The sequence below is a fragment of the Antedon mediterranea genome, chromosome 5 (assembly GCF_964355755.1).
Source record: "Antedon mediterranea chromosome 5, ecAntMedi1.1, whole genome shotgun sequence".
Classification (NCBI taxonomy): Eukaryota; Metazoa; Echinodermata; class Crinoidea; order Comatulida; family Antedonidae; genus Antedon; species Antedon mediterranea.
In genome coordinates this window covers 22740920-22767305 of record NC_092674.1, presented here as the reverse complement: position 1 = coordinate 22767305, position 26386 = coordinate 22740920, and the positions used below count along the sequence as shown (strand labels likewise).

Here is a 26386-nt window from a genome sequence, read left to right as displayed (position 1 = left end):
AAACTCACGGAAACACCAAGGAAATCAACTGTTTTCATTTTTTCCTGCAACAAGGTCGTGATGTTGTATTCGTCTTCATACGTAAAATTTAAGAGCCCTAAGCCCCTTTGAGACAAATCGGCTTCAGTTGCATTGAACGCAAGTGCAGCCGCCCAAATAGCATCGTAAGCGTAGGGTGCTGGTACTACTGTTTCCGCCAAATCCTCATCGAACTTTTGCAACATCTTTTGTCTATACCATTCCGGTGTCTGACGGGAAGAATAGTATAATACAGTTAGTGTCTAAAATACTGATCATTGTAACAAAGAGAAAACAATCTGGAAAAATACGCTTTTCTATATCGATTGGTGATGGTAAAAATACAAGATAAAAAACAAAGAAAAAAAAACAAACAAGAAGATTCCTTGAATACGTACAGTAAGATAAAGAGATTTCTCCTGCTTTATCTAATAAATCTGTTCTGCCTTCGTTCCAAATTTGATGTTTAAAATTGTACGTTTAGACAGAAATGATTTAATAAGAACCAGCGTGATATACCAATTGTTAATATTAGACAACCTTGTTTTAACCAATTACAAGCGGATATGTTTAACGCACACAAGCATACAGCTTTCTTAATTCAATCCACGGTAGGCATACACACAAATAAACATAATAGTATTGTTATACAAGTAGTACTGGATAATATATTTACATAGTTTGAGATAGTTGGTTTATCTATATCACTGATGACATCCCAGGATACTGCAATGTAACCCTCCACTGCTTCAGCCATCTGCTCGGGGGTACATCCGTAATGTGTCTCCGTATATGACATGTTCCACCAGTCTACTTGGTAGTAACCGTAAATCATCCATACATGATTAGGCCCAGTCAAGCCTTGTTTGTACGCCTATAATTATGATTATACAAACAAAAGATTGTCATTGTGACATTACCACCCAATTGAATTGAAATATTTTATTTATACTGGGCGACCTCTTCAGTCAAAGACTGGTCTCCCAGAGGGTCCAGTTATGATCAGTGGCTGTGATGTACTAGTACACCAGGGTAACCCGCTACTCGTCTCGAAAGATGTACTAGGTTGTGCACATGGACCATGGAGCGAGTGAGCCTCGAATAGGCATACATAGGCCTAAACGTTGCAACATCATCAATCAATATAATTATAACATCAGTAAGGATCTACAGTGAACAATCGCTATAATCGTGATAACAGTATCACTAAAAGACGGTAAAGTTGTGATAAGCTTACCACTAAATAGGTATAACGGTGATAACATTACCCCTGAAGGATTGGTACGTTATCACCGAACAATCAGTATAATCGTGATGACATTCTCACTAAAGGACTGTCGAAGTTGTGATAACACTATAATTTATAACCGACAAAACAGTATTATCATTATCACTAATCGGTATATTTGTGATAACATCATCACTAAAGGTTTCTCATAGTTGTGATAACATTATCACTAACAATTGGTATAATCGTGATAACATCATACACTAAAGGTTTCTCATAGTTGTGATAACATTATCACTAACAATCGGCATAATAGTGAGAACACCATCACAAAAGTTTCTTATAGTTGTGATAACATTATCACTAAACAATCCGTAGAATCGTGATGGCATTCTCACTAAAAAAAATCCATAGTTGTGATAACCTTATCATTGAACTACTGTATTGGTATAATCATGTTAAAATTATCAATATCAATATCGTTTTACCTGACAAAACACCATAACAGCTTCATATTCATAAAAATTTCCAATTATAATTCTTGCATCTTTACGCTGTAAAATTCAACAAAACAAATTAACTTAATACAATTCCCTTTTCTTTCAGCTCCTTCAATTATAACACTAGTCAGATAATAGATACTGTAGATTAATGAATGAATAATTACATTTTCTTTTGCCATTTTTTATTTCATTTATTTAATGAAGAAACTAAAAACCTAGATTTTCAACAACAAAATCCAAAAACGCCATGTAATAATAATAATAGTTTACCGTACAATAGAACAAAATACTGAACCATCATAGCAATAATACACCAATATATAATAATTATATATAATTTATGTATTGAAACCGACACTGACTGACTTTGAAACAAGGTTGACCTAATTCAATGAATCATTTATCCTAATCTTCCTTAGTAGAGCGCCATACTTTGAAGCAAAGTACAATCTACCGATGCTTCATGTTAATTATTTAATGGATAATAAATAATTTTAGAATACGACAGAAATAAACACGAGTCACTATGAGTAAGTTGCATTGATAAAACATTACGGTAAACGTTATGTACACATTAGAATCGTCATTAAACATTATCATCACAAATACCGACCACATTTTTATAGTAAACCGATAGTAAACAATGTGTTTAAATTAAATTCATGATGAACGTATTACAATTCGGTAAGATTAAACTATGAATATAGGTCAATCATCATATCGGTCACACTATAATTAAATACATTGTTCACTAAAACGCAAAACTGTCCTAGATCAGGAAAAGTTCTTAACTACATGTTGTTATAAATTGAGATTGTGTATTATTGACCAGTATAGGTAGTTTTAAATTAATCTAACTTAAATGAATATATAACATAATTTATATTAAATTAAGTATATTAAATATTTCGGTCATCCCATTTCCAAGTGCAAGTAATTATAAATAAATCAAGTGTACATAAGTAAGTACATAACCTATGTGGGCTGGTCAAGTAAGACAATTCCAACTTATGTTATGTTACAAAAATGTTAGAAAACTAACACAACAATGCGTTGAAACATTGAAGAAAGATTCATGAAAATGTAAGTAGATGCACTGGTACCGTAGCTATTCTTAAGTATTTCTATGTCAGTATTAACAAAAACCGGTTCACAAGCATGTTTCACATTCACTTAATCAGAAGAGCTTAGATGAAAATACATACATTTTTTTGTAAATCAGTTTATCTACTGAGTTGTCTAATCCAATAAACAACAAAACATTGTGTCTTGAAATGTTTTGTCTTCAGATTTTTAAAATAGCATGCTTTTACCTTTAAGAATTTGAGTCGGTCGTTTGCTCCGCTATTATGATCAAAACTTTCAGAAGCGATAACTTCAATAGTGTAATTGGTTTTCTCTGAATGCTTCTGCAACCTAGTACTGAAATCCCGCATGGCCTAGAATAAAATAAAATATACAATACACATTAGAAGCTTTAAATTATGTAACTGTAAGTTGCTGAAGCAGTAAGATGCTGAAGAAGTAAGTTGTTGAAGCAGTAAGTTGCTGCTGTACCTGTACATTACTGTTGTAGCAGTAAGTTTCTGGTGTAACAATAAGTTGTTGTTCTAGGATAAGTTGCTTTTGTAGCCCTAAGTTGCTTCTGTAACAGTAAGTTGCTACTGTAACTGTAAGTTGCTGTTATAAATATAAGTTGTTGTTACAAATGTCAGTTGCTACTGTAAAAGTAAGTTGCTACTTTAACAGTACCGGTAAGTTGCTACTGTAACTGTAAGTTGCTGTTGTTACAGTAAGTTGCTGGAGTAACAGTAAGTTGCTGATGTGAATATAAGTTGCTATTGTAACAGTAAGTTGCTACTGTAACTGTAAGTTGCTACTGTAACTGTAAGTTGTTGTTACAAATGTCAGTTGCTGCTGTAAAAGTAAGTTGCTACTGTAACGGTAAGTTGCTGTTGTAACAGAAAGTTAATGGAGTAACAGTAAGTTGCTACTGTGAATATAAGTTGCTATTGTAACAGTAAGTTAAAACTGTAACAGTAAGTTGCTACTGTAACTGTAAGTTGTTGTTACAAATGTCAGTTGCTGCTGTAAAAGTAAGTTGCTACTGTAACTGTAAGTTGCTGTTGTAACAGTAAGTTAATGGAGTAACAGTAAATGGCTGCTGTGAATATAAGTTGCTATTGTAACAGTAAGTTGCTACTGTAACTGTAAGTTGTTGTTACAAATGTCAGTTGCTTCTGTAAAAGTAAGTTGCTACTGTAACAGTAAGTTGCTACTGTAACTGTAAGTTGCTGTTTTAAAAGTAAGTTGCTACTGTAACTGTAAGTTGCTACTGTAAATATAAGTTGCTGTTGTAACAGTAAGTTAATGGAGTAACAGTAAGTGGCTGCTGTGAATATAAGTTGCTATTGTAACAGCAAGTTGCTACTGTAACTGTAAGTTGTTGTTACAAATGTCAGTTGCTGCTGTAAACGTAAGTTGCTACTGTAACTGTAAGTTGTTGTTAGAAATGTCAGTTACTACTGTAACAGTAAGTTGCTACTGTGATGGTAAGTTGTTTTTATAATTGTAAGTTACTGTTGCAAAAGTAAGTTGCTGCTTTAACTCAAGTTGTTATAACTGTTGCTGTTGTACTGTAGCTGTAAGTTGTTGTTGTAACAGAACGTTTTTATGTTGATGTGGGATGTTGCTGTAATTTCAAGTTGCTGGTGTAACTGTATGTTGCTGTTGTAACTATACACAACTGTTTTAACTGCATGTTGTTGATGTAGCTGTAATTAAAGACAGTATCGGAAAACATACTCGTGCATGTGATGTAAGAATCAAAGATAAATAAATAAATAAAAACAATCTTATTAATAATATTGATTGTTTGGTATTTTTGTCTGCAAAGTTAACTTTTGCCTATATATAACCATCATATATTTGTATATTACAAACACGATGAAACAACTATGTTCATTTCCTAAATGTTTTATTTTAGTTTTGTTGTGCCCAACGGGAATATTAAGATTATCTTGCAAATTTGTTTTTTTTTCCTTTAACAGTATAGATGTTTAAAGTGCAGCAAACAAGTGACACGGAAAAAGGTGGAAACAAACGTAAATCAAATATTACCATCTAATGAAAATTATATTCATTAGAGATTTCGATTTCTATGTCAAGATGTAAAGATTTAATGGATGTTACCCAAGAGAAATTACTGTCGAGTCGTTATAGCTGTGTTTCCCCGCAACGTATTATGTCAATAATTTAAGTAAAGTAAAATCGGGTTCAAAGTACAACAAAACCCAAAAACTAATCCTATAGAACAAACATAGATCCCTGAACTCAACACGCGGCAAAAAGGCCCGGTAATTCAATGTTATAGCAAGAATCTGTGTAATGTTTTAAACCCAATTTTAAGTTAAAATATTAAATTATGGAACACCATCACTACTACAATATTACTGGTTATTATCATCTTTATCACCGCTAATAATCGTCATAAATATTTACAAACATGTTCGATACCAACATCACATTCACGATCGTCATCGCCACTTGTATTGGCGGTATCATTTCTCGAGCGTCTTTGTCATTACTTGCCATCGTCTTCTTCAAGTGTCTTTATCACTAGCTCTATCACCGTTATCACCATTTACCATCCACTTTCTTTGCATAACCAAACCAACATCGCCACGATCGTAGACATCACCTTTGACGTGATACTAATCTGCAACAACTTTTGTCAAAACATCAATATCATCTTAACGATCGCTTTCATCACAAGTTATCATCGACATCATACAATCTTGTTAACGATTAATCTCATCACTATTGACTATTACCATACACTCATGTAGTCCTCGCCACCCCATCGTCATAGCGTTCCTCTTCACCACATCAAATATAATTTCCACTATAACTTTTTATTTCGTCGTTCAATAAAACCTACCCACCACCAACACTTCTCGCCATAACTTTTTATAACCATCGCTCCTCGTCATACAATCATCAATAATTACAGTCGAAAGTCTTCATTATTTTTCAAATATTGCCATTATTTTTTCAGATGATTTACGACATTAAAAGGAATTACAAGGAAACATTAAATGAAAAATGTAATACGTTTGTGTTAAAATGATAAAGTGGCATTTCAGATGTTGTCTGTGCGCAGAGAGCCTACGTATATCTAGGGCTAATGTGATGAGTTATTTGGCGAAAACAGTCTCTGTGGAGTAATTAAACAACCGTGGTCGATTTCCGTTTTTCTATTTTATTACCGGTCACCGATGCATAAAGTTATATAGATGCAATGACTTCAAAACCAATGTCCGCTTAATAAACCTCAGTTTCAATAAATAACACGAATGTTACACACGCATTGATGTTTGTTGCCGTCAAAAAAAAAAGAAATTAATAGTTTTGCTAACAAAACAACTCCATCTTCTTATAGATTAAAAATACTTTAAAAAATACTTTACTGATGAAGCGACATCTTGGTTCGAATGAAGGGTGGCAACTTTTGTCCAATTCCAAGCTTCAATTAACTTAATTCGTGGTCGGCTAAACTCGGATGAAGACGGAATAGTTCGGTAAAGTGTCGGATGTTCGGTTCGATCAGCTAGTTGCGGTGAATGAGATCCATAAGAAATCTAAATAAAAACACAATATATATTTGTTTTGTTACAAAGTTTCAGAAAACCACGGCATTTGTATAATAATCAGTGAGAATGAACGTAGAAGGTAGGCCTATTGCTCAATATTTCGAATCATCAAAAGTAAAAAAGAAAACTGTAAAAGTATTTTTTTTTTAGTTTGAAAATTGTCAATTTAGAACTTACAAGAATTATTAGTACTAGATGGTACGCTCGCTTCGCTCGCGTACCATCTAGGTCGTGCCCATAGATGATTCTCGAATACACAGTAATTTCAGCGTAAAAAAAAAAAGATTTTTTAAAATGTACGTACTGCAGGACTATAATAGTTATTGTCGTTTACAGAAACAAATAAATAAACACGATGATTTATGTATTCAACTAAAATTAGCACACTGGGAATTACTTCCGAAATAGGAAACTTGTCACAAAATGAGTCCAAATTTCTTATTTTGACTCATTTAAACAAACCCAATTTGTGTTTTGTGTGTAACATTAGGGTTGAGGGATGTGGAAGAGGATATGGGTACAAAGAAGAACAATTTTTAAATATATTCTTTATCTACTCAGTAACGAAATATGTTTTTCATGTTTGATAGGCCTATAAATAATATACCACTTGATACAGTAACACATTTGCGATTTAATACTTTGTTAAAACTGTCACTGTCATAGTCGATTGAAATAGCATAGTACATGTAACGATACACGTACCACTACAACGTTTATATTCTTTGTAATTAGTAATTAATACAAACGTTGAGAAGCAACTGTCAGTAGTACAGTTTATTTGTATATTGTACCTTTTATATAACAGTAGGGCCTACTCACACTCACAGTAATACGTTTATTTGTACATGTGTTATACATCTAACAGTACCCACACTCACAGTAAATTCAATGGCGACCAACATGTTAATACGTCACATTTACAGTAATGTCCAAATATTGCAATACTATATCTAGATAGGTTTTAGGTTAATTCCCAAGGGCCAATACATTTACCTACAGCTGGTGGTACTTGTGTTAAAGCAAAGAGTTATATTGGAATGTTCTATTCATCGGAAATCAATACATTTGTATAAACGTATATTAAATCTATCAAAATAGTATTTTTTAAAGAAAATAGGTCTGTCTTCAACATAATGATGCTGTACTCGAGCTGTTCAACCGCTTTTCAGCCATTAAAAACAATTATCGTAGGAGGAGATAGGAAAATGCGAAGCATCCGCGTATTATTGTATGCGGGTATTTTTCAAGATAGACATGCATTGGACAGTGTATACCACGATCGGAAAACACCCCTATTTGGGGCAAATCGTTGAACTTAAATTCGTTTTAATTGTCAATAACTAATTATCTAAATCAATTTAATTAGTAAACATGGTTACATCAGGTGGTTAAAATCAGTACCGAAAGTACGAACCAACTTGATATACCATCGAGTAAACATTCTAGAAGTAACGCGCGAATTACCGAATTTTGCCCTTACGTAAATTTATATATAGATTTGAAAATACCACATTTCAAGTTGTTTCGGCTGCTGCAGCTGACACTACTTTTCATTATCTTTTCACCCATTTACATTTAGACTTATAATTTTTACTTCATTATGTTTGTATGCATTTTTTCTTTTTTTAAAAGGGAATATTGTTGACGTCACAAAAACTTTAAAAGATCTCGAGTTATTTGTATCTTTAATTATTACGTATCACGCCCTCTGTTGATCTCGTAATTTTGCCGAGTATTTTGCTTAGTTTTTGAGCACTTAATTTATTTTTTATTTAGAATTATTTGTTGGCGGTTTAAAGTTTTTCTCTTTGATCAACTAATTGAAATGTTTCTATTCTTCGGTAAACTGAACGGCGCAAGTTATTGATCTTAAAACTAAAAGGTGATTTTCAGCTGCTAATTAATACTAATGAGGAGAATGCATGAGTGATCAAGTCGGTTCTCCTTTTTACTTAGAATAATGAACATCAAAGTTGTTTGGATTAAATGAGCAATTTCTTCGGATTTCAGTTAAAGTAAAGGTTTTTTACAGATAAGTTAAAACAAAATATTAGTGTTTAAAACAACTATTAGAACGCTTAGTTACAGTGTTCCGTGTCTGATACAGTATGTATTGGTTGTCAAAGTAATAACACAAACACAATATGTCTTTTTAGGTCTTAAATATATCACTATATTCATTTTAGAAAGTTGATATATGTCCAAACGAACCGTACAAATCCAATAATCTTTGAAATAGAACAAACTAGTCTATAAAATAATATGCAAGTTGTTAACCTAATTTAAATATGCAAATATAATTTTATTATCGCTTCTATATTGGAAACAATATATTATTATAAAGGTACTTTATTTATTAATAATACATTAATGAAATAAAATAATTTTATTTTTAACCGGTAAACAACAACAATAAATAAAGTACCACAATATCCATATACCTGCAAAATCTAATATAAGGTTTGAACTAAAGCTGATGATATTTTTTTTAAAAATATTATTTTTAGAAAACATGACATGTGTGATATCATGTTTGTTGTATAAACCGTCGTCACGAATCAGAAATGTGTTACAATGGACCGACACGACCCGGCACTCCTACGTTATACCGTTTAGTGATACATTGCCGCTTAAAAGCCATAGTATTAGCGTTTCAATATAAGTAGACGTTTGGCTTAAAAATTGAAAATGTTTGCATTAAAGTGAAGATGTTTTCGTGTGATTCGAAGTACAGTGAGATTGTTTATGATATTTTTCAGTCATTGGCCAATGATTTAAATGTGTGCAATTTTTTGAAAAATATTAATTTGAACTAAAAAATTTAAACTTTATTTCGAATTGCACTACGGTTAATGCATTGTGCTTATATCAAAGCATACTACGCTAAAGTATGCGTGAATACTTGCTTGACCACGTCATGAGGTTTGAGTTTATCCGATTGTTGTTGGCTAGTGTGGATGATGGCATCGTTATTATCCGGACTTGTTCAAGAACCTTTGTGTCACTGACGATACACAGTACACAAAGTAGAAATTAAAGGTTAGAGTATAATAAAACAAAACAAAAACATTGCCAGAGGTGCAATATAGCTTTATAGATCCTCCAATGGAATAATATTTTGATAGATTTTAGCTGTAGCGCTCCATTGCGTGTTTCCAGACATAACCCTTATCTATCCATTTCTTGAGAAAACACTCAGTGAAAACAGTCAATGCATCGTAGCAGAAATATCTAACTCAGTTTAACAAAATAATGTGTTTTTTAAAAACGTTACTAAACATCCTTTACCGAATGGATTAGCACAAATTTCGATGGAATCACAAGACTAACCAAAAAATATGTACGGAAACAGTCCAGCATGTCGTCGAAAAAAAAGGGGAGGGACACTAATCCACAACCTCCAGAACTCTAGCCTGACGCCCTCATGACCACTGGGCCCAAGTAAGCAGTAGGTACTGCACCATCAGGATTGTAATTGTTTGTTAGGGTATTGAGTAATTGGTCAGTAGATGTTTTGCCCTACTCTGATGTAGACGTAGATAACTATCAGTTTGATGAATCTTAAGTGTAATATTTGGAATCAACCCAAGCCTTAAAAAAGTAACATTCCTTGATATAAACATCACTTGGTATGTTGCTGTACGACAGAAATTGCCTTTCCTATGTGAAAATATAGCGCGTTGAACTGGCTGTTTCTTTCCTATGCATGCGTCTAAACTACAACATTAATATTTAACACAATTACAAGGATATTGATCATAGACAACATTGAGATACTACCCCTGGGGTGCCATTCGTGTCGAACAAGAATCTAACTAATACAATAACTATATAAATCAGGCGACAACATTAGCAATACTAACTAACTAACGAGGACAAACAGTCGTGCAATTGTGTGGACCCTACGGTGTCTTGCCTTCGGATAAAGGAGACATTTAGTATCTAAATTAACCAATTCTAGTTCAACGAAACGATCTTCATTCGTGTTTTAAGAACAATGTTCCAACTATTAAACAATTAACAATTACTGAATTGTGTGCAAGAATTCGCGATAAATACGGTACCATGGTTTATGAGACGCAGACTCAAATGCATCACGATGTCCTCAGTGTATTGACCGATATAATTAGAGGGTAATTAAGTTGTAAATAAGACAAGTTTTCATCAATAAACTGGAGTTAAGTTCATTTAAATAATTTAAAAAACGTAAAGATTGAATTATATCCAGAAAGAAGGAAACTAACAACAAGAGCTTCATTTATAGAAAGACTTAATGCTTTAAAAAAAAAAGAAAAGAAAAGCGAAAGATTCATCTGTATAAAAAACACACACATTTGATATTTATCTCCATAATTTTAAAGGTCTTAACTTAATGAATCTGATTGGAACATGTCGTATGTAAGAATGATCAGTACGCATGCACTGTGCGAATTCTGATAAAACATGCGCAAATTACTGTATGGTTTGTGGTTAGCGGCTCGAAGCGAAAGGGTCAAGTACATTGCCGGCAACCAGAATGCCTTATCTAACGGTTGGGAGGGGATGAAGGATATCATATGAAATAGGTTTAAAATGATGATGGATGTAATTGTCTCATCCTCATTCATGGACGAGATGCGAAAACACGCATAAACATCCTCTAATCAATTTAACCAACATTACGCTTTAAAATATGATACAGTGTAATATTTGCGATAGACAAATTATGCTATACAGAACCATAAAACAACGTAGGCCTAAATTAATTTTCACATTAAAATATGTCCGTTTCGCGAATAATTGTGTTACGCATTGCAAAACAAAACAGTGTAGTTTACGTCAAAATCCACATCCTGCCTGTAATTAACATATTACCAGATCTAAAAGCCAATATCCTCGCGGCCCATAACGAAAACAGAGACATTCGTAGGATAACTGGATTTAATTCCATTCCCAATAACGTGTCATTAGGGACCAAAGAAGGGACAGATAATACATAACTTTTCATACAAGCTCGTTTAGATTTGAAATGGCCTCCTAAACGGCGTGTTCGCGGCTTATTTTAAGCTGTTCGATATACGAGAAACGCAAATCAACGAGCGTACTCCATTAGATGTTGAACTCTTGACATTTAGAGGGCTTTCAAGAGGACTAGAGAAAGGGGCAGACTGATTAAAAACATGTAAAACAAAATAACGCGCTAGATCCACAACTTCCAGATTCTTAAGCACACAGCGCAGAGAGCTTCCGTAAACGACCTAAAGTTTTATTTTTAGGTTATGTAATTTTCACAGGCACGCCTATAACAAACAGATTACCATTGTACGTTGACGTACAAATCAACGACAACCAGCTAAATTCATTCGCACTTTATTTTGTTAACCCGTACTTGTAATCAACATCCGGGTACAACTCCTTCTTCTACGCCCGTTTTATGCATTACGTTATATATATATAGTATTTAATCACGCATAATAGATTGTAACTAGCGCCATCACAGTATTTGATGTATGTAAATCAATCAATCTGAATCTGTGTTAGCTTATTATTATTATTATTTGTGTATCAATGTTGTATGATTTTTAAAAACATGAATGAATTATATGAATCCTAAGTATAATTCTTTGTGCACATCTGTTGGCATTCATCATCAATGTCAAGATTTGCTATTTGATTTATTTTACTTTCTGTTTTAAGAAGTAAAGGAAATTCAATTTTACCTGCTGCCATCAAATACATTCCACAATAACTTTTTTTATTGTTATATGTTTTAATATTGGAACGATAATTCATACAATTTGAAAATTGATCCATGAGGAATAAATAAAGATTGTAAATTTGACGTAACGATTCATTGTATTTATATATTTATTGTATTTTGTAATTATCCTTTTCGTTTCTCACGAACAACAATTTATTTTTTGCGAAATATATAGGACTTTGTAGTGTTAACTTAAACATAATAGGCTGTAATGCTTTCTGTAAAATTGTTGACATTTCTTTAACTTTCCAAGATTCAACAAGATCTGTAAAAAGCTTTTCGTGATTTAACTCTGACCGCATGAGATTCGGAATCGGCAAAGAATCAGTGCGTATAAATAAATAGCAAATATTATAATACTGAACCATGTAACACAGCTTACTGCAATACACCTGGTATTTCACACGACTTAGTTTGGATAGCGCCGTACTTACTAATCACCAAAGCTAATGGCCGGTGTATTTAAGTATGGGATTTTAGCTAAGATAAAAGATACACATATAGGGTAAGCATTGACACAATTAATCAACTATGTTACTCTGGAGAGAGTGCTTAATCCGAGGATAAAACTATTACAACACTTTAAGATTAATGTCATAGGTTTTCGTATTGCAATGTATAATAATATACGTGGCTTATTCGTGAGAGTGATATTCACGGGTCGGCCCATTTTCTTCAAACCAACCCCTATAGGTCCACTCGAGGGCTAAAACCCTCTTGGTATTGTGTTGAGGATACCCGACTAGTTAATTACACTATATTATGGGTGGACATAAAACGGAGAAATATCGGTACTCGGAGTTTATTGCGGGTACAGGAGAACAGTGTACGGTATGCTATTGTAACAAGCATGATATGTTGTAAATAAAGTATGAATGAGTTTAGCTTATTGTTGATTTGTACTTGTCGTCAGAAGTCCAATTGACCGACATCATAGTACTTTTGACTGAGTCAACTATTCTTTAAAAAATAATTTAAAAAACAATTAAATTTCATTTAATTGTGTCCAGTAACACTAGGATATTTGAATTTGTTAGGTGTTAAAAACCACTGCAGTTATTTTCAGTTGTTCTCCCTATTTAATAGATTAACATTATTTCAGATTATTTTCAAATTTTTAAGATACAGCGCATGTATGTATGTCACATGATGCAAGTGCATTCCAATGTACTTTAACTACAGGCTGCGTCATAATCTGCCCCTTACATACACCGCGGAGAATATGTACGTAATTTGTTGTCGCAGCCAAACATAAGATCAAATAACTGTTGTGAGTTTCTATCTTGGCAAGGCGAGCTCAGTGTCCTGTTGTTAGATTGGCTGTACGCATCATTTTAAGGACAGGGTAAATACATTGACATTAACATCGGTTACAATTGTACATAGTAATATCATTAAAATAAATTGTTATTATTTGTGATCTTCGTAAAATAAAACAAAAACTATTTTTTATCAAGTATAAAACTGTTCATATGTCATTACCATTACACTTACAAATAAGTAGTTTTGTTATATAATGAAATATTTTGCACTGGGGAACAAGTATAGATAGATGTAGATGTTTAAAGCAAGCACAAGTGCCGTAAAAACAGAGTAAAATTGTAACAAGGTAATTTAGAGTAGTTCAGCTTAGTAAAATGTATTCCAAAGAGCTATTTTATTAACGCAATAAAGACTTACTAAGATCTTCTATAAACAGGTTCTAAAATAAAGAATATGTTTGAAAAAAAGCAACGCAAGCTTTTTACAGTTGATTCCCCAGTGTGTGAACACATACTTCAAAATCACCGTTGAATGAAAGTTACTGATAAGGTGGTAATAGGTGGGCGATAAGAGAGCTCTGGTACAGAAGTTTAACAAGTGCATTTTAGTCATTAATTTAGCATAGAACAACTGTTTGATATTATAATGTATTATTTTCTTGAATTTATGGCGGTTACCTGATTTCCACCTATATTTATGCAAATTAAGAGGGGTTTGCAAAAAGTGACCAAATATAAATCAATCGTTTTGTACTCATCCGTTGGGGGCAGTGTACTTCCAATTTGTGACGTTGGCTAATAATATGCAATACGTTTACATAGATAAATACTAGATTAGATTAAGATTAAATGGGTATAATATTATATTTTATTCGTTTAGACCCCATATCTTCCTTTCAAAAATTATCCAAAAAGTTGTTTAAAACCTTTTACCGGAGCAGAAACTCAATACGCTTTCATACGGTGGGACAAACATAAATTAATAATACTATTGTTCCTTCCGAATCCCTTTAAATAGGCCTAAATTATAAACTAATATAGTGTACTCCTTATATATTATGTTAGTGACGTTTGTAACAAGTCTACATTGATATGGGCTACTATAAAATCGATTACTATATACAGTGAATCAAATATGAAATTTTTAACGACATAGCGTATATTGAATAATGAGTTGCAATCGTTAAATTGGTCGCATGGGAAAAAACAAACAAAAACACTTTTTTTTGTAGATTATTTGTATGAAATTGTTTGATTTGATATTTTAATTAAAGATCTTTTGTAAAAAATCCTCAATCCAGCTTGTAGGCTGCTACGGATTTTTAATTGCCTTAGTGAATTGTTTTTGATGTTTTTTTTTTAAGAGAAATAAAGATACCGAGATATATAAAAGAAGTATAATTCTTAAGATAAGAGAATTTCAGTTTGAATGATTATAAAAGATCGATCGTATATTTGGTTATTCAAAAGGTGACCTTTGGCTATTATGTTTCCAGTTTCCTTTAACGTAGCGTAGTAATGACACTTGGCTCAATGATGACACTTAATAAAACGAAAGAGTATCATTACAAGAAGACGACAAAGAAAGAAAAAAAAGTCGAGTGTTCTTATGAATAGACTTTTACCACTAAGTAAAAAGAAAGATTGAAAGATTTTTAAGGAGGAGAAAATAAGTGTAGTACTACGAATTGTTAATGATGTACACAATAAAGAGCACGTCACCATCATCATTCGAAATTTGAGTGAGTGGCCAAGCGGTTAAGTGCAACCGTAACATGTATCCAACAACATCGGCAAGGGTTCGAGACTCACTGCAGTGTCACATATTGCTCTTGTGCACTTTAAAGAAACATATACATGTACATTTATGCCAATTAAAATTCAAACTGTTCTTATTAAAAATAGCCCTCTAATCTTGGTCGCACAAAAAGCTTACGATTGCTCCTACCTTTTGGCCGCGGAAGCACCGATTGGATTTTAAAAATCGAAAACGTTTAAACTCGCAAGAAAACATATACGAAACTGAAACAGAGTTAAAAACCATGATTGAATATTGGAGAAATTCAACGTAAGCTTCAAGATTTCAAAGAAAAACAATCTCAGACAGTCGAGATTAATAAAATAAACCGACTGAGGGAAAATCTTAAATTACAGACTTGCGTAAGACCCAAGCTTAAGTTGTTTTACAGTCAATAAAGCTTAAAAAATGTTACGTTGCCGCCGGCTTATATGTTATATTTAGATATCCAGCCAGTAATTAATAGACAAATTTTGGTTTATTACATTGCAATAAACTGACAAAACACACAGACAAATTATATAATATACCGTATCACTGAATCATTACTGAAACAGAAGTAATATTGTGGTTATACAACGACAGTGTAATGCTTTCATGTTATAGAAAAGGGAGTTGTATTATATCTCCCTGGTAAAGACCATGAAGAGAAGGGCCTAGAAGAATAAGATGAAGAGTAACATCCAATCAAATTCGCATACACCTCCTCGCCGCTAATTGAATAATGTATGAATGCGTTCAACAATAGCAAACACGTATACCGGACAAACTCTCTCCTCGCCCCCGTACCATGTATTTAAATTTGATCTGAGCATTTGTACATCCAGTTTGTGCAAGATGTGAATTTATTACCATGACGATACTACAAAGAGCCTTAACTACTATACTTTTTTTCGATCTGATTTATATATTACTACTATTAAGATTTGTTCTCACTTGGACGTAGGCGCAATAATAGTGAGTTGACCAATCACAAGCAATGTTCAGATGGGCATCGCGTAGTAATTATAGTCAAATTGATTGCGTCCAAGTGGGAACCGATCTTTATAGAATAGTATTAATGCTGGACAGTCAGACCAGGCGCCCGTGATGAACAGTCTCAAAATATGAAAGTGAAATGTACTATTATTATTTGACTTATTATATTTTATTGAATAGAAAACGGCAAAGCACATGTGATATGTAATAGTGATTGCTCTGCTGCTGAGCCAGAATTTAATGTTGACCTTACCTGAATAAGATTCATGATTGCTGTAACCTTTGACATGGCTTCGGTAACCTCTGCCCTAAGCCCACCAATGACAGCGGATATTTTAGTAGTCGACGAATATTGCTCGAAGAGCTTCATCAATGCCAATCCAACTCTATTCTGTAAAAGAAAATAAAACAAATGGTAAGTTATCAAAAAGGTAAAATGAAAAATACAATTTGTATAATAATCATGTTTGTTTACGAGAGGCAAATTTAAAACTAAATAGAAACTTTAAAAAAAAGACTATTACAAATTAGAAACTCCGTAAAATTAGGGTAAAGATTTTGGATCATTGTGGTGCAGCTGAAAACAGACACGGGGAAAAAATGTGCAATTTGACATCAAATCAAACGTTTACGTGATTATAAATCACGCATTTTAAATACGCCCTCTCAATAACCGTGTTTTTGGGATATTTTCATTTTACATAATACGACTACGGTACTATACATTTAATGTGGGCCTATACCCATATATTATTGGTGGCAAAACATGTCCCATATCATACATGTAGGGCTAGACACTGTAGACTCAATGGTTATGGTTACTCAATGGTTATATATATATATATATATATATATATATATATATATATATATATATATATATATATATATATATATATATATATATATATATATATATATATATATATATATATATATATATATATATATATATATATATATATATATATATATATATATATATATATATATATATATATATATATATATATATATATATATATATATATATATATATATATATATATATATATATATATATATATATATATATATATATATATATATATATATATATATATATATATATATATATATATATATATATATATATATATATATATATATATATATATATATATATATATATATATATATATATATATATATATATAGAACTCAACGGCCTTTGCTACGATGGATATATAGTGCTATTTCTCAAATGGCCTTTGCTACTTTGCATTTTGACTTGTGACGTATATGTTTTCCTATTCAATTACATTGCTCATCGATAGGAGCAAACGGCCAAAAGCGTCTTGAGAATTTAAATTTTTAAATTACGATAACTTTTGTAAAAATGATCGAAATTTAATCGGATAACCACATTTATAAAGACAATTTAATAGAGTTTACCCTATCATCAGCTTATATTTTCTTATCACGCACTTTTTGAAATATTGGTTTCTGAATCATGCCTACTTATCGGGTAGTAGTTTTGATAGGCCTGATTTGACAACAACCAACCTTAACCGTTTTGAACTTCTAATTTTTTTTTTACTTATCCGATTTGAAATTTCTTTGTTGTATACGATAGAAGATCATATAAAGAACGTGTATACGAAATTTCATCGATTTATCTTAATTTTAAGTTACTTAAAAAAAATAATTCTATATTGAATTTTTTCGCGAAAAATTGGGATGTCATTTTGCTACGTACCAAAACTCAAATAGTCATTGCGTTTAACGTATTTACTCAATAAATGTAATTTTTGTACAATGTGTTCATATATATTGTTGGATTATGTGTGCCAAATTTGGATTTATAAAACTTAAAAAATTCGGAGATATTTAAAAAATATTGCTCATTTTGGCCGTTTGCTACGTATTTTCTTAATTTTTAAAATGCTTTTACAACGTGGTTACTTTACGAAAACAAACTATTTTTAGGTATGTTAGTCTATGTTTAACATACTATCGATCTGCTATTTTGATTTTTTGAATTTAAGCGTGTTTATATTTTTAATAAAAACCGACTTTTTTTAGGTTTTGTGGTCGCTAGAACTCAAATATAATTGTCTCGTTCACTCAAAGTTTATTATAAATGTAAAATGACTTATTAAAATATCTTTATTATCATTAAATTGCAATTTACATAATGAAAAGCTTTATTTTCATTATTAGTCATCATTTAGTTAGCAAATGATTATTTTAAAAGTATATATTACAATTTTTCGGAATTTTGTTATCATTTTAAAATTGGAAAACGTTTCAAATTTAAGGACTTGTGGCAGGTCTTGTATTAAATTACGATTTATTTTGTTTAACATTTTAGAAACAAAAATTCCTTTAATATGTGTAATCATTAAAACATTTCGCATCCACTAGACGTTGATTTTATTGATTTATATAGTTTTAAAACAATTAAATTGGCGATTAAATGTCACGAAATTTAAAAATCCTAAGCATTTTCACTGGAACCACAGCATCCTAGGCCCAACAGCATCGACAGCCTACAGCAAACTATAGATAAACCAGGTATACCGTAAGTTTTTATTTATTTTTGTTGTAATATAGATTTTTAAATAGTTATAGTTCAATGTTATATATTTAATGTTGTTATCTGACTCTCTGGCGGTAATCTATGAGAGGTAAATTAGGGGCCTAGTAGGCCTTAGGTCTATGATGCACATAAATTGCCAAACCTTGTGTGCAGCCCGGGGGGCTGCTGCGCCCGGCCCAGGCGGCCTAATTAGGCTTACCGCTTAGGCCTCGGTCTACATTAGGCCTAGGCCCTAGTGTCTGTTTACAGGTTTGTAAGTGCATAAACAGAGTAGGCCTAGACCTAACTTTTCTGGAATCTAGGCATAGGATAGGCACTGACTAGGCCTATGTCTAGAAATAAGCATGGCCTATTATTTACAGCTTTAGCCTGGGAGCCTAGGCCTACAAGCCTACTACTAGGCCTAGCTAGGGTAGGCCTATCCTACTCCAGCCTGTCTTAGGCTAGACCTAGAGGTAGTACTCAGTGCTAGAAACCTGCCTAGGCCTAGATGTAGCCTACATCCTAAAACTAGACTAGGCCTAGGCTAGAACCTCTAGTAAAGGCTTTGACAGTTTTCTAGGCCCTACCTACATTATGTATGTTAGGGCCTATCTGACTTCTAGCATAGGCCTAGGCCTAGCCTAGACATTTACAGAAGGTGTACTGTAGGTTTCCCTTCTACATCATTAACAGCTAGCTTAGAACAATCCCCGCATTAAATCAAGCATCCATCCCAAATATTTTTAACATAATTTTGTAATACTATTATTCACAAATTAAACATACTATTATGTCTTACAAAGCAAATTAATTTTTAGTTTAGTGTCCGGTTTGGAGTATTCAATCAACTACTCAATTTCTGATGACTCAATAATCAACTTAAATTTAGGTATTTTAAGTCCCAAGCTTATTCAACTTATGTTTAATGTGACTAACAACATAATAATGAAAATACAATTACTATTAGGTCATAAAAATAACAATTACTCTTTAAAATTATAAATAAACATTAATTCAATCCAAATAATGGTAGCAAAAGAGATGTTTTAAAATAGTAACTATTAAATACTGTATTCAGTTTTTTTTTCAGTGAAACACATTATGGTACAAATGGAGAAAATATATCTAGAAGAGAGGAAAATAACAAGATGAAGGAGCAGGAAAAATATGGTATACTTATCTGTATGGCAATTTTCATACACATTAATTCATGTTAAAACAAAATGACTATTAAACTATTTTAAGCCCAATTAAATACAACAAAGCACCCAAGTCAATGCCATGAAATGTAATTTAACAGGTGTCTTAAATTAATTCTAAAGCCAATACAAAGCAAATTCATTTACAATTAAAATGAAGTGAGAAAAGTATAATGTAAGAGTCAGAATTGTTAGAAATGTAATATAAATAAAATACAAAATTAAAACTTTTATTTTAGACAACTTCTAATGTTTATTAAAATGTGCTTTTTCATTTTTCAGTTACTGCTGTGGTTTCAAACATCCTCCACATCACATACAAGTTAATGGCTTAATTAAGGTAATCAGTAAACTCATTATAAATGTTTTGCTTTAATTTATAACAATGTTTCATTTATCTACTAACCATACATAAACACACTCACACACCAACATACACAAAACACCTTTTAGAATAGCTTGTATTTAATGTAGGACAAAAGTAAACATAACAATGTAGTTGTAGGACAAAATTAAACACAACAAAAGTTTGATCTAGGCTTATTAGTTGTAGGACAAAATTCAACATCAATAAAGCTTAGTTAGTTGCTTAAAATTAAACAGAGGAATACAGTTCAGTTTAGTTTATATTTACTGTATATAAAAATTAAACGGAGCAATGTTGTTTAGTGGTTGGTTGTAGAACTAATTTAAACAGGAGAATGCAGTTCAGTTGAGTTTAGTTATTTACTGTATAGGGAAAAAAAAATAACAGAGAAATGAAGTTTAGTTTTAGTTGGTTGTTGGACAAAAATGAACAGTTTGGTTAATTGTTGTATTACAAATGCAGACACAGCAATACAGTTCTGTTTAGTTATTTACTGTAGGAAAAAATAAACACATAAACATTGCAGTTTATTTAGTTAATTGTAGGAAAAAATTGGTTTAGAAATCATTTATTGACACAACATTAAACAAACCAATAATACAGGACATTCAAGTAGTTAGACATGTGCAGCGGTACAGTTATTATAGAACACAATTAAGAGTACCTATTTAGACAATCTGAAAGTATAATTGGTTGAGAAATCATCTATTAAACAAACCAATAATACAGGACATTCAAGTAGTTAGACATGTGTAGTGGTACAGTTATTATAGAAGACAATTAAGAGTACATATTTCAGACAATCTGAAAGTGTAATTGGTTGAGAAATCATCTATTAAATCACTCAACAATACTGGACATTCAAGTAGTTAGACATGTGTAGGGGTACAGTTATTATTATAGAACACAATTAGAAGTAAATATTTTAGACAATCTGAAAGTATAATTGGTTGAGAAATCATCTATAAAACAACCCAACAATACAAGACATTCAAGTAGTTAGACATGTGTAGGGGTATAGTTATTATAGGACACAATTAGGAGTTTGTTGTAGGACACAATTAAACACAGCAGTTTAGTTTAGTTAGAACAAGCCCCGCATTAAATCAGTAATCAAGCATCCATCGTAAATATTTTAAACATAATTTTGTAATACTATTTTCATGAATTAAAAATACTATATATGACTTATATTATAATGCAAATTAATTTTTAGTTTTAGTGTTCGGTTTGGAGTATTCAATCAACTAGCCTATTCAATTTCTGATGACTCAAAAATCAACTTAACTTCAGGTATTTTAAGTCCCACGCTTAATCAACGTTTTAATGTTACTAACAACATATGAAAATACAATTATGTTTAGGTCATAAAAATAACAATTACTCCTTAAAATTATAAATAAAGTGATAAATAATAATAATTCAATCCAAATAATGGTAGTAGGCCTAGTGGTAACAAAAGAGATTTCTTAAAATAGTAACTATTGAATGCTGTTGGTGTTGACTGTATTCAGTTTATTTTCAGTGAAAAACATGATGGTACAAATGGAAAAAAGGTCTAGAAGAGAGGAAAATAACAAGATGAAGGAGCAGAAAATATATGGTTGAATATATGACTAAAATCATACCTTACATTAAAACAATCAATTAAATTAATATTTTATATTACAATAAAGGATGAAATCAATGGTAGGACATGTAATGAGGCCAGTCAAACTAATAACATATAGCATTGAAATACTGTAGAGTAAATGTAAAATAAAGAGGTAATTTAGGTGCAAAAATGCTAATAAAAAAAACTGCTAGTACTACAAGTAAAAATGTTTATTCACATATTTTTTTTATTAATTATATTTTCAGCCTCTGCTATGATTAGTACCAAGTATTGTTGCTTTCAACAAGTCTTACTTCACAATTTGATGTCTTTTAAAGGTAATTGGTCATCTCAATATTGCTTTACGCTTTAAACCATCAGATAATAGTAATAATTGTAGCAGTACAATTAGAAATTAAATTTACATTACATTTATCAAACAAAATGTCTAATGTGATTAGTTGACAACACGATTACAAAAGACAGTAAAAAAGTAGTTAATTTGAAATGCTCAAATTCAATTTAGCTTTCCCTTCTCCATCAGCTGTTCATTGTTAAAAATCACAATATATGATACACAGACATACAGTCTGTTTAGGTCATAAAAATGAATAATGCACTAAAAATGTTATTAGTTTTATTAGTACTGTATACTAATGACTGAACATAATGGGTTTTTTTTAAACAGTGATATTGATAATGGATAAGAAAGAGGATAATCTAGAAGTGGAAGTGGAAACAAGATGAATAATACATTTAGGAAGAAAAAAAAGGAGATGGTTGAATATAACTAATAGTCTTTATTTTCATACACATTAATTCATGTTAAAACAAGATGACAATTAAACAATTTTAAGCCCAATTAAATACAACAAAGCACCCAAGTCAATGACTAGAAATGTAATTTAACAGTTGTCTTAAATTAATTCTAAAGCCAATACAAAGCAAATACATTTACAATTAAAAATGAAGCGAAAAAAGTGTAATGTAACACATCTGAGAATTGTTAGTAAAGTATTACATTTCAAACAGAAAATTAAAACTTTTTTTTAAACAACTTCTAATGTTTATTAAAATGTGCTTTTTCATTTTTTTTCCCAGTTACTGCTGTGGTTTTAAACATCCTCCACTTCACATACAAGTTAATGGCTTATTAATAATTAAGGTAATCAGTAAACTCATTATAAATGTTTTGCTTTAATTTACTAACAATGTTTCATTTATCTACTAACCATACATAAACACACTCACACACCAACATACACAAAACACATTTTAGAATAGCTTGTATTTAATGTAGAACAAATTAAATCTTCTTGTACTAGACTAAAGTTAAACACAGAAATGCAGTCAGTTTAGTTAATTACTGTAGGGAAAAATTAAAAACAGCAATACAGTTCAGTTAGTTGTTGTAGGACAAAATTAAACTAAGGAATACAGTTTAGTTTAGTTATTTACTGTAGGGAAAAATTAAAAGCAGCAATGTAGTTTAGTTGGTTGTAGAACATATTTAAACAGGGTAATACAGTTCAGTTTAGTTATTTTCTGTATAGGAAAACAATTAAAAACATCAATTCAGTTTAGTATAGTTTAGTTAATTGTACTGTAGGACAAATTTAAACACAGCAATGGAATTTAGTTGGTTGTGAAACAAAAGTGAACATAGTTTAGTTTGGTTAATTGTTGTAGGACAAATGTAGACACAACAATGCAGTTTAGTTTAGTGGTTTGTAGAACACAATTAAACACAGCAATTCAGTTTAGTTAAGTTGGTTGTAGAACAAAATTAAACCGACCAATTCAATTTATCTATTGAACAACCCAATAATACAGGACATTCAAGTAGTTAGACATGTGTAGGGGTACAGTTATTATATAACCTATTTAGGAGTACATATATTTGACAACTCTAAAATTATAATTGGTTGAGAAATCATCTATTGAACAACCCAATAGCCATTCAAGTAGTTAGACATGTTTAAGAGTACAGTTATTATAGAACACAATTAAGAGTAAATTGTAGTTTTTATCAATTGGTTGTAGAAGAAATTTAAACACAGCAATGCAGTTTAGGTTAATTAGTGGTTTATGGCAAAATTAAACACAGGAATACAGTTCAGTTTAGTTAGTTGTAGAAGAAATTTAAACACAGCAATGCAGTTCAGGTTAGTTAGTTGTTTAGGCCAAAATTAAACACAGTATTGCAGTTCAGTTTAGTTGGTTGTAGGTGAAATATAAACACAGCAATACAGTTCAGTTTAGTTAGTTGTTTAGGGCAAAATAAAACAACAAATCTAACAGTGTAATTGGTTGAGAAATCATCTATTGAACAACTCAATAATACAGAACATTCAAGTAGTTAGACATGTGTAGGGGTACAGTTATTTTAGAACACAATTAAGAGTACATATTAAAGACAAATCTAAAAGTCTAATTGATTGAGAAATTATCTATTGAAGAACTCAACAATACAGGACATTAAAGTAGTCGGACATGTGTAGGGGTAGAGTTATTATAGAACACAATTAAGAGTACATTGTAGTTTGATCTATTGGTTGTAGGATAAATTTAAACACAGCAATGCAGTTCAGTTTAGTTTAGTTAGTTGTTTAGGGCAAAATAAAACAACAAATCTAACAGTGTAATTGGTTGAGAAATCATCTATTGAACAACTCAATAATACAGGACATTCAAGTAGTTAGACATGTCTGGGGGACAGTTATTATAGAACACAATTAAGAGTAAATTGTAGTTTTTATCAATTGGTTGTAGAAGAAATTTAAACACAGCAATGCAGTTCAGGTTAGTTAGTTGTTTAGGGCAAAATTAAACACAGGATTGCAGTTCAGTTTAGTTGGTTGTAGGTGAAATTTAAACACAGCAATACAGTTCAGTTTAGTTAGTTGTTTAGGGCAAAATAAAACAGCAAATCTAACAGTGTAATTGGTTGAGAAATCATCTATTGGACAACACAATAATACAGGACATTCAAGTAGTTAGACATGTGTAGGGGACAGTTATTATAGAACACAATTAGGAGTACATATTTTAGACAAATCTAAAAGTATAATTGATTGAGAAATTATCTATTGAACAACTCAACAATACAGGACATTAAAGTAGTCAGACAAGTGTAGGGGTACAGTTATTATAGAGCACAATTAAGAGTACATATTTTAGACAAATCTAAAAGTCTAATTGATTGAGAAATTATCTATTGAACAACTCAACAATACAGGACATTAAAGTAGTCAGACAAGTGTAGGGGTACAGTTATTATAGAGCACAATTAAGAGTACATATTTTAGACAAATCTAACAGTACTATTTGTTTAAAAATCATCTATTGAACAACCCAATAATACAGGACATTCAAGTAGTTAGACATGTGTAGGGGTACAGTTATTATAGAACACAATTAAGAGTAAATTGTAGTTTTTATCAATTGGTTGTAGAAGAAATTTAAACACAGCAATGCAGTTTAGGTTAGTTAGTTGTTTATGGCAAAATTAAACACAGGAATCCAGTTCAGTTTAGTTAGTTGTAGAAGAAATTTAAACACAGCAATGCAGTTCAGTTTAGTTAGTTGTTTAGGGCAAATAAACAGCAAATCTAACAATGTAATTGGTTGAGAAATCATCTATTGAACAACTCAATAATACAGAACATTCAGGTAGTTAGACATGTGTAGGGGGACAGTTATTTTAGAACACAATTAATCTGAGTAAATTGTAGTTTTTATCAATTGGTTGTAGAAGAAATTTAAACACAGCAATGCAGTTCAGGTTAGTTAGATGTTTAGGGCAAAATTAAACACAGGATTTCAGTTCAGTTTAGTTGGAATTGTAGGTGAAATATAAATACAGCAATACAGTTCAGTTTAGTTAGTTGTTTAGGGCAAAATAAAACAGCAAATCTAACAGTGTAATTGGTTGAGAAATCATCTATTGAACAACTCAATAATACAGAACATTCAAGTAGTTAGACATGTGTAGGGGGGCAGTTATTATAGAACACAATTAGGAGTACATATTTTAGACAAATCTAAAAGTATAATTGATTGAAAAATTATCTATTGAACAACTCAACAATACAGGACATTAAAGTAGTCAGACATGTGTAGGGGTACAGTTATTATAGAGCACAATTAAGAGTACATATTTTAGACAAATCTAACAGTGTAATTGGTTGAGAAATCATCTATTGAACAACCCAATAATACAGAACATTCAAGTAGTTAGACATGTGTAGGGGTACAGTTATTATAGAACACAATTAAGAGTAAATTGTAGTTTTTATCAATTGGTTGTAGAAGAAATTTAAACACAGCAATGCAGTTCAGGTTAGTTAGTTGTTTAGGGCAAAATTAAGCACAGGATTGCAGTTCAGTTTAGTTGGTTGTAGGTGAAATTTAAACACAGCAATACAGTTCAGTTTAGTTAGTTGTTTAGGGCAAAATAAACAGCAAATCTAACAGTGTAA

The 26386-nt window shown here is 31.4% G+C and overlaps 1 protein-coding gene and 1 long non-coding RNA gene across 5 annotated transcripts in view; one reads left to right on the top strand and one right to left on the bottom strand.

Annotated features, from left to right (window-relative positions):
• The window catches only part of LOC140049612 (gamma-aminobutyric acid type B receptor subunit 2-like), a 98481-nt gene that overhangs the window by 14267 nt on the left and 57828 nt on the right, over positions 1-26386 (bottom strand). Inside the window, exons 3-8 of the mRNA XM_072094545.1 lie at positions 16436-16573; positions 6219-6389; positions 3063-3188; positions 1735-1800; positions 695-892; positions 9-248 (exon numbers count right to left, since the gene is read on the bottom strand). Coding sequence (XP_071950646.1) covers positions 9-248; positions 695-892; positions 1735-1800; positions 3063-3188; positions 6219-6389; positions 16436-16573 — 939 coding nt within the window. The remainder of the gene's footprint in view (positions 1-8; positions 249-694; positions 893-1734; positions 1801-3062; positions 3189-6218; positions 6390-16435; positions 16574-26386) is intronic.
• Positions 18639-23064, top strand: LOC140049549 (uncharacterized). Of its 4 annotated transcripts, XR_011845300.1 has the most exons (7): positions 18639-18745; positions 19836-19915; positions 20227-20284; positions 21528-21604; positions 21837-22000; positions 22172-22243; positions 22594-23064. It is a non-coding gene; the product is annotated as an uncharacterized lncRNA (long non-coding RNA). The 4 variants fall into 4 exon arrangements; XR_011845299.1 differs by having other exon boundaries at positions 18642-18745; positions 19824-19915; positions 21837-22243; XR_011845298.1 differs by having other exon boundaries at positions 18644-18738; positions 21837-22243.